We start from the raw sequence: 10,422 nt of genomic DNA, 5'->3' as shown, positions 1-10,422 counted from the left end.
TGTGTGTGTGTGTGTGTGTGTGTGTGTGTGTGTGTGTGTGTGTGTGTGTGTGTGTGTGTGTGTGTGTGTGTGTGAGTGTGAACATCCACCCCAGGCTGTCTAGTGATCAACATCAGGTTTAACCCCTTGATTCCTGTTCTTATTGCCTCCCATGCCTGCACCAGTTCCCCATCAATCACAGCTGTCACGGGTTGCGCTCCAAATAGCACCCAATTCCCTATACAGTGCACTACATTAGGCGCTCCAGTCAAGAGAGGGAGAGTGCACTACTTTTGACCACGGTCCATAGGGTCTATATAGGGAATAGGATGCCGTTAGGGTTATGTCATAGAGCAGAGTCAGCAGCCTGAATTAAATCTATCATTTATCTGTTGAGCTACATCACTAGCCAAAGTTAGGGTCAGAGGCTTGGAAAGCAGCGTTGGGAAATGGGAGATCAAGGCAATTTCTTTCTATTGTTTTATGGAGGAATTTGACACAAGTGAAAGTAACGAGAGCAGAGGAGAGGTGTAAGGAGGGAGGAGAGGAGGTAATTGAGAAAAGCAAGTTTTACCTTGTAAATTATAATTTCGTTTTATCTCACATTTACATTATCATAAGCCCCTAGTTATAGACTAAAACATCCTCAATGATCACATTCCACTAATGATAGACCCTCATAGACTGCTAGAGGGTAGAGTTAATATAGTATTAATGATTGAAGACAGAGCGAGAGCGAGAGAGAGAGAGAAAGAGAGAGAGAGAGAGAGAGAGAGAGAGAGAGACAAACACACAGCGATCCAGTTACAGAAGACATAGAGAGGGCACACAGGTCTGAATCCTGGGGCTGATATGTCACATTAATTAACTGCAATTACACTTGTTGAGCTTTAATGAGAGCAGAGCAGAGCTGAGGCAGGGGGCCCTTATGGGCCCTGATCAAAGTAGTGCACTAAATAGGGAATATGGTGCCATATGGAACATGTCCAAGCCCTTATGGAAAAAAACATGTTTTCATGTGATCACGTGACATCAAATCAAATCAAAATCAAATCAAACTTTATTTGTCACATGCCGAATACAGCAAGTGTAGACTTTACCGTGAAATGCTTACTTAGAAGCCCTTAATCAACAGTGCAGTTCAAGAAGAGTTAAGAAAATATTTACCAAGTAGTAATAAAAAGTAACACAATAAGAATAACAATAACGAGGCTATATACAGGGGCACCAGTACCGAGTCAGTGTGCAGGGGTACAGGTTAGTTGAGGTAATTTGTACATGTAGGTGGGGGTGGGGGTACATGTAGTTGAGGTAATTTGTACATGTAGGTGGGGGTGTAAAGCAACATGTGATAACATGAAACTACACATGTGAAAACATGTGATCATATATGACATTTTCTAAAACAATTTTTCACATGATTTAACATGTGAAATAATGTGTTTTTTTCTGTGAGGTAGGTCTCACTGCTAGCAGCGTGTCATTTTCCCTTCACAACGACAGCACAACAGCATCTAGCAGCAACATCTAGCGGCAATATCTAGCACCAACAGCATCTAGCACCAACAGCATCTAGCACCAACATCTAGCAGCAACATCATCTAGCACCAACAGCATCTAGCACCAACAGCATCTAGCACCAACAGCATCTAGCACCAACAGCATCTAGCACCAACAGCATCTAGCACCAACATCTAGCACCAACAACATCTAGCACCAACAGCATCTAGCAGCAACATCTAGCACCAACAGAATCTAGCACCAACAGCATCTAGCACCAACAGCATCCAGCAGCAACACCTAGCACCAACAGCATCTAGCACCAACAGCATCTAGCACCAACAGCATCTAGCAGCAACAGCATCTAGCACCAATAGTATCTAGCAGCAACATCTAGCAGCAACAGCATCTAGCAGCAACAGCATCTAGCAGCAACAGCATCTAGCACCAACAGCATCTAGCACCAACAACATCTAGCAGCAATAGCGTCTAGCAGCAACATCTAGCAGCAACAACTATCAGCAACAACTAGCACCAATAGCATCTAGCAGCAACATTTAGCAGCAACATCTAGCAGCAACAATATCTAGTACCAACAGCATTTAGCAGCAACATCTGGCACCAACAGCATCTAGCACCAATAGTATCTAGCAGAAACATCTAGCAGCAACATCTAGCAGCAACAGCATCTAGCAGCAACATCTAGCAGCAACAGCATCTAGCAGCAACATCTAGCAGCAACATCTAGCACCAATAGTATCTAGCAGCAACATCTAGCAGCAACATCTAGCAGCAACAGCATCTAGCAGCAACATCTAGCACCAATAGTATCTAGCAGCAACATCTAGCAGCAACATCTAGCAGCAACAGCAATTAGCACCAACATTATCTAGCACCAACATCTGACACCAACAGCATCTAGCACCAATAGTATCTAGCAGCAACAGTAACTAGCAGTAGTAGCTCTTTCAGCCCAGCCAATCAACCAAAGATGGAGTTGGTCTCCTCTCCTCTCCTGTGCATACACACACAAACACACACACGCTTGCACGCACACATGTGCGCACTTACACACTCCCATCCGTCTCCAGCAGGTCTCATCCAGGATGCGATGCAGTGAAGGCAATGACCTGTCAAGTATATGTGGAGGCGGAGGGGGGTATTTGTGGAGGGGGGGTATAATATGTGGAGGGGGAGGAAGGGTATATGTGGAGCGGGGGGGGGGGGGGGGTATGTGGAGGGGAAGGGGGTATATGTGGAGTGGGGGTATGTGTGGAGGAGGAAGTCAGGGTATATGTGGAGTAGGAGGACAGGGTATATGTGGAGGGGGAGGACAGGTTATATGTGGAGGGGGAGGACAGGGTATATGTGGAGCGGGAGGACAGGGTATATGTGGAGGGGGAGGACAGGTTATACAGTATGTGGAGGGGGAGGACAGGGTATATGTGGAGGGGGAGGACAGGGTATATGTGGAGCAGGAGGACAGGGTATATGTGGAGGGGGAGGACAGGGTATATGTGGAGGGGGAGGACAGGGTATATGTGGAGCAGGAGGACAGGGTATATGTGGAGCGGGAGGACATGGTATATGTGGAGCGGGAGGACAGGGTATATGTGGAGGGGGAGGCCAGGTTATATGTGGAGGGGGAGGACAGGTTATATGTGGAGGGGGAGGACATGGTATATATGGAGCGGGAGGACAGGGTATATGTGGAGCGGGAGGACAGGGTATATGTGGAGCGGGAGGACAGGGTATATGTGGAGCGGGAGGACAGGGTATATGTGGAGCGGGAGGACAGGGTATATGTGGAGGGGGAGGACAGGTTATATGTGGAGGGGGAGGACAGGGTATATGTGGAGGGGGAGGACATGGTATATATGGAGCGGGAGGACAGGGTATATGTGGAGCGGGAGGACAGGGTATATGTGGAGGGGGGGGCCAGGTTATATGTGGAGGGGGAGGACAGGTTATATGTGGAGGGGGAGGACATGGTATATATGGAGCGGGAGGACAGGGTATATGTGGAGCGGGAGGACAGGGTATATGTGGAGCGGGAGGACAGGGTATATGTGGAGCGGGAGGACAGGGTATATGTGGAGCGGGAGGACAGGGTATATGTGGAGGGGGAGGACAGGTTATATGTGGAGGGGGAGGACAGGGTATATGTGGAGGGGGAGGACAGGGTATATGTGGAGCGGGAGGACAGGGTATATGTGGAGCGGGAGGACATGGTATATGTGGAGCGGGAGGACAGGGTATATGTGGAGGGGGAGGACAGGTTTTATGTGGAGGGGGAGGACAGGGTATATGTGGAGGGGGAGGACAGGGTATATGTGGAGCGGGAGGACAGGGTATATGTGGAGTGGGAGGACAGGGTATATGTGGAGCGGGAGGACAGGGTATATGTGGAGCGGGAGGACAGGGTATATGTGGAGCGGGAGGACAGGGTATATGTGGAGAGGGACTACAGGGTATATGTGGAATGGGAGGACAGGGTATATGTAGAGCGGGAGGACAGGGTATATGTGGAGCGGGAGGACAGGGTATATGTGGAGAGGGACTACAGGGTATATGTGGAACGGGAGGACAGGGTATATGTGGAGCGGGAGGACAGGGTATATGTGGAGCGGGAGGACAGGGTATATGTGGAGCGGGAGGACATGGTATATATGGAGCGGGAGGACAGGGTATATGTGGAGGGGGAGGACAGGGTATAAGTGGAGCGGGAGGACAGGGTACATGTCGAGGGGGAGGACAGGGTATATGTGGAGAGGGACTACAGGGTATATGTGGAATGGGAGGACAGGGTATATGTGGAGGGGGAGGACAGGATATAAGTGGAGCGGGAGGACAGGGTGTATGTGGAGGGGGATGACAGGGTATATGTGAAGGGGGAGGACAGGGTATATGTGGAGGTGGAGGACATGGTATATGTGGAGGTGGAGGACAGGGTATATGTGGAGGGGGAGGGTGGTATATGTGGAGGTGGAGGGGGGTATATGTGGAGGGGGAGGGGGTAAATGTGGATGGGGAGGGGGAGGGGGGTATATGTGGAGGGGGGTATATGTTGCCAGGGGATACATGTGCTATGGATTAGAACACATTTTATGAAGATGGAAAAACAACTGTACAGGCCTCATTAGTTTTTTCTCAATAAAGCCCACACCGCTACACTGAGTGTACAAAACATTAAGAACACTTGCTCTTTCCATGACATAGATTGACCAGGTGAATCCAAGTGAAAGCTATGATCCATTGTTGATATCACTTAAATCCACTTCAATCAGCGTAGATGAAGGGAGATTGGTAAATTAAGGATTTTTAAGCCTTGAGACAACTGAGACATGGATTGTGTATGTGTTCCATTCATAAGGTGAATGGGCAAAACAAAATATTTATGTGCCTTTACACTGGGTGTGGTAGTAGGTGATAGGCACACTGGTTTGTGTCAAGAACTGCAACGCTGCTGGGTTTTTCACGCTCAACAGTTTCCTGTGTGTATCAAGAATGATCCACCACCCAAAGGACATCCAGCCAGCTTGACACAACTGTGGGAAGCATTGGAGTCAACATGGACCAGCATCCCTGTGGAACGCTTTCTACACCTTGTAGGGTCCATGGCCTGATGAGTTGAGGCTATTCTGAGGGCATACAGAACCTTTTCTTCTCTAAACATACAGTACCCTTTCTTTTCGTAATGCCCTGCGTGCAGTTTCCGGGATGCCTTCATCCATGGTTGCTTGATTAAATTATGTCCCTGGCTTGTTCCCAGAGAAAATTGTCTGTCTAATACTTAGAAATATAAACGCTTTTCATTTCAAGCATGTTGGCTGCATTTACACAGGCAGCACAATTCTGATCTTTTGCCCAATTATTGGCAAAAGAGCTGATCTGATTGATCAAAATAGCAATTTGTGGGAAAAAATCTGAATTGGGCTGCCTGTGACAATTAGGCTACCACATTGCATAATTATGTATACTTTTACAGCAGAGAGAGATATTTTATTTAATGAATCATTGTTCAATGGAGGTGATGAGGCTGACTCATCACTAGGGCCAGTTGTTTTGGTTGTTTTTTCTTTGACTGATAGTTCCAGCATTATCCACTAGGTTTGCTGCAGGTTGAAAGTCCTATTGAAAATGTTATTTAATTGACACAAGCTGTCTCCAATCAATCAATTAACCAATGTCTGCTTGTGCATGAGTGTTTGGTGGGGGGATTGCCTGGGGAGGCATAGCTTTAGGGGAGGCGTAGCTTTACCAATATTAATTGCACAAAGTCTATTATTCGTCAGGGAAAACTTTTTTCAAGCTGATCCTCTCCAATGGATGAAACCAACCATGGAAGTATGTTGTAGCTAACTCGGGGGTAGCCCTGACCGGGAATCAAACTCTGGTCCAGTGACTTTCAAGCCAACACCTTAACCGTTACACCAAGAGGTCCGAACCTTTTGTCCAATGCCTTAAAGAGATACTTCCGGATTTTGGCAATGAAGCTCTTTATCTACTTCCTCAGAGGCAGATGAACTCATGGATACCGTTTTAATGTCTCTGCATCCAGTATGAAGAAAGTTAGAGGTAGTTTTGCGAGCCAATGCTAACTAGCATTAATGCAATGACTGGAAGTCTATGGTATCAGCAGTTACCATAGACTTCCAGTCATTGCACTAATGCTAGTTAGCAACGTCCCTCAAACTGCAGTCAGAGACATGAAAATGGTATCCACGAGTTCTGACTCTGGGAAAGTAGATAAAGGGCTTCATTGCCAAAAACCTGAGGTATCCTTTTAACCGTTATGCCAAGAGGCCAAACTGTCGGCATAACAGTCACTGGACCTAGGTTTGAGTACAACGTACTTCCATGGTTGGTTTTATTGACTCTCCGCTTAAACTGCCCCTAATTTATCTATTTTTAGCAACAACTTCCGAGTATGTTGGATAGGTTTAGCTTGAGCAAAGTGAGGTATAGAATCACTGATCTACAAAAAGTATTCCCTGCCAAACAATAGGCTTGGTGCAATTAAGATTTGTAGAGCTTCACATCCCCTGGCTCAGGCAATCCATCCACCAAACACTCACGCACAACCAGACATTGATTGATTGATTTCAGATAGTTTGTGTCCATTAACTAACATTTTCTAGGATTTTCTACCTGCAGCAAACCTAGTGGATAATGCTGGAAGTCAAATAAAAAACAACCAAAAAACTGACCCTACTCATCACATACTGTAGGCTGTGTTTACACAAGCAGCCCAAATCTGATATTTTTACCTCTCATTGGTATAAAAAGAAGAAGATTTGGGCTGCCTGTGTGACACAGCCATCATTACTGTAGTTAGTTTCATGCATACCTGGGTCAAAATACTATTTGAAATCTTTGAAATACTTTGACAGTTTGGTTTAGCCTTCCTGAAGTGCCAGGTGTGTGGAGTTTGAACTTTTGGGCTTTTCTATTGGTTTTATTGCAACAGGCAAGCTCAATCAAGCTTAATTATTTCAAATAGTAATTGAACTCAGATCTGGTATTATGCACTGTGTTTTACAATGTTAATTTGAGATGACACAGATGTGTGAACACTGAACAGCTAACACGGAACCCAAACCGGCTACGTGCGTACGCCATCGTGCGCTATCGTGCATAAATGTATTTTGTCCCCCTACACCAAACGCGATCACGACACAAAACAAACTGACATTAATTTGGGGACAGGTCGAAAAGCATTAAACATGCATGGCAATTTAGCTAGTTAGCTTGCACTTGCTAGCTAATTTGTCCTATTTAGCTAGCTTGCTGTAGCTAGCTAATTTGTCCTGGGATATAAACATTGAGTTGTTATTTTACTTGAAATGCACAAGGTCCTCTACACCGACAATTAATCCACACATAAAATGGCCAACCGAATCGTTTCTAGTTTCTAGTCTCTCCTCCTTCCAGGCTTTTTCATCTTTGAATTTATATGGTGATTGGCATCTACACTTTCATAGTATTACCACGACAACCGGCAAAACATTTCGTCTTTCAATCACCAACGTGCGTATAACCAATGAGGAGATGGCACATGGGTACCTGCTTCTATAAACCAATGAGGAGATGGGGGAGGCAGGACGTGCAGCGCGATCTGCGTCAGAAATAGGAATGACTTCTATTTTAGCCCTTGGCAACGCAGACGCTCATTGGCGCGCGCAAGCAGTGTGGGTGCAATAATTGAATAACATGGATTTCTAAAATGATTTTGTGACACTTGCGCACGCGATGTGTCCGGTCTGGTCAGCAGGTTGGCTCCAGGGACAAGGGAGCTGCTATCCATGTGTTCAGGCTTTGGTTGGATCTAAAACAATTAATTACATAATTGGACGAGTTAATAGGTGTAATTTGGTGTAATTATCCAAAAGAACTATTAGTTCAGAGTGTTATGAGCAAGGATGCCCTCAAACAGAGATGTTCATTGTTAGAAATAGTGAGCATTATTTTGGTCTGAGGCTGCATCCTAATTGGCACTCAATTCTCTATACAATGCACTAATTTTGACCAAAGTCCTGGTCAAAAGTAGTGCACTGTATAGGGAATAGGGTGCCATTTGGGATGCAATTTTTGGTCTGAGTGTAAAGATGGATCATGTTCAGGGGGACATCATAATAGTCGTAATAATATAGGAATGGTCTAGACTATGACTTTGACTAGGAGTGTAGAGGGCATTACATAGTAGTAGGCTACTACTACTACTACAACCCACACGCGCACACACACACACGCACACACACACACACACACACACACACACACACACACACACACACACACACACACACACACACACACACACACACACACACACACACACGCACACACGCACACGCACACGCACACGCACACGCACACGCACACACACACACACTCTGCAAAGGTGTTCTTCTAACCTCTACCTTGATACTGGATACTCTCAAATCATCAATATTCACCCCAAAGAGGCAACACTTTCTGTGAGGAAAAACCAAAGTACAAGACTATTGCACCATAGTGAGACAGAAATGTCAGCAGAGGAGAGTTGAGAGAGAAGGGCTAGAACTGTCACGTTCCTGACCTTATTTCCTTTGTTTAGTCTTTGTTTAGTTGGTCAGGACGTGAGCTGGGTGGGTGTAGTCTATGTTATGTGTTTCGTTGTTTAGGTTTGTCTAATTGGCCTGATATGGTTCTCAATCAGAGGCAGGTGTTTTACGTTGTCTCTGATTGGGAACCATATTAAGGTAGCCTGTTTGCACTGTTGGTTTGTGGGTGATTGTTTTCTGTCTTTGTGTTCTGCACCAGATAGGACTGTTTTCGGTTTTCACATTTATTGTTTTGTAGCTTGTAGTTTCACGTTATGCTTTATTAAACATGTTGAACACTAGCCGCGCTGCGTTTTGGTCCTCTCCTTCATCCCAGGAAGAAAGCCGTTACAAGAACGTGTCAAATGTAGATGTTAGGGGAAAAGCTCTCTCTCTCTCTCTCTCTGACACCAGATTCTTAGTTTCCAAAGACACCACAGACAGCAAGCATGGGGTTTTGCAAATGAAACCATTTTTATTATAATTAAATTAATAAACACAGTACAGTTCATAGTGGGACTTACAGGTTGATACAGGCAATCTAGCAACCTAAGTCCTTTTTTCCCCCACAGAATATCACTACAAACGTGCTCAAATTTTAATCGTTTCAAATTCCACAGCAAACGGTAGCCTATACATCCCTCCCAGGTATAGGGGTTTAAAGCACATCTCAAATACTTTCCACTCAATTATTATGCATGCGTAGCAGAGCTTCAATAATCATGCATTCGGTAGGCGCTTCAAAAAGCATGTAATACACAGTCAAGCTAAACACACATGCTCTATGGAGTAGCCAAAGAAATGAAACAGTGCTACGTGCACTAACTCAAAACACAATATCCCATAAACACAAGTGGGAAAAACAGCTACTTAAATATGATCCCCAATTAGAGACAACGATTACCAGCTGCCTCTAATTGGGAATCATACAAATCACCAACAGAAAACAAACTAGAACACCACATAGAAATAAACAAACTAGATCACCCCCAGTCACGCCCTGACCCACTTCACCATAGAGAAACAATGGCTCTCTATGGTCAGGGCGTGACAAAGACAGGGTCCTCAAAAGGGATGTTTCTTTTTTTGCTGAGTTTATTTACAGAAATAAAATGTGTTTTATGCCTGCATTTTCAGCTGGAAGTCATTCATGTTAACAGGCAATGTTAACTAGGAATATCATGTCACATTGTCACTTCTCTGGAGTCCAGAGCAAGCAGGATCCTGTGGCTGGGGTGTTGCAGTATCAGATGGAAAGCATGATTTGTCTGTAGACTTTTTTTCTTCCTCACAAATATCCTAGTTAATTCGCCAGAATGTTACATCTTCATCCCATGAGTATTGCAGGTAGTACGATGTTACAGCTATCTTTAGACATATGCAGTACCACCACTGAGTTATATAATTATAACACACCCAAACTAGGCCTATCTGAAATATGAAAATGGTCAATGAATTCACCAGTTAGCCTATTGTGGAAAATATGCATCCATAGCGGGTTGCAAAACGTTACTTTATATGGAAAATATTGACGTAGGTAAACTACTCTCTTTTTGCCATGCAAAGCGCTTTCTGGTCATTAATCTGGATACCTACGACTGCCTTTGCGCGCCAATGGTGATTCGCGTCACTGGTCAACAATCAACTTTTTGGTTTTGAAGCACCGATTTATAGATGTCTTTGAAACAATAATTTGGTGCATTTCTGTAGGCCTATGTTAGTGACCTGATCAAATAAGCAAAGGTATACATATAAAATAGAAATGGTAGGCTATATGTAACCTATTCAAATACATATTTAGTTTCATGCTTGCAAGTCCAAATCAAATTTGTGACTCGAGTGGTTTGACCTGATGATT

General features: G+C 44.8%; 1 protein-coding gene across 1 annotated transcript; it reads left to right on the top strand.

Annotated features, from left to right (window-relative positions):
- Window positions 1-3,059: 3,059 nt before the first annotated feature.
- Window positions 3,060-4,196, top strand: LOC139581847 (S-antigen protein-like). The gene has a single exon (XM_071412077.1). The coding sequence runs from the start codon at window positions 3,060-3,062 to the stop codon at window positions 4,194-4,196; it is 1,137 nt and encodes a 378-aa protein (XP_071268178.1).
- Window positions 4,197-10,422: the final 6,226 nt, after the last annotated feature.

The sequence above is a fragment of the Salvelinus alpinus genome, chromosome 7, assembly GCF_045679555.1.
Source record: "Salvelinus alpinus chromosome 7, SLU_Salpinus.1, whole genome shotgun sequence".
Lineage (NCBI taxonomy): Eukaryota > Metazoa > Chordata > Actinopteri > Salmoniformes > Salmonidae > Salvelinus > Salvelinus alpinus.
Note: the sequence above shows the minus strand (reverse complement) of the source record. Positions and strands in the feature narration are given on the sequence as shown.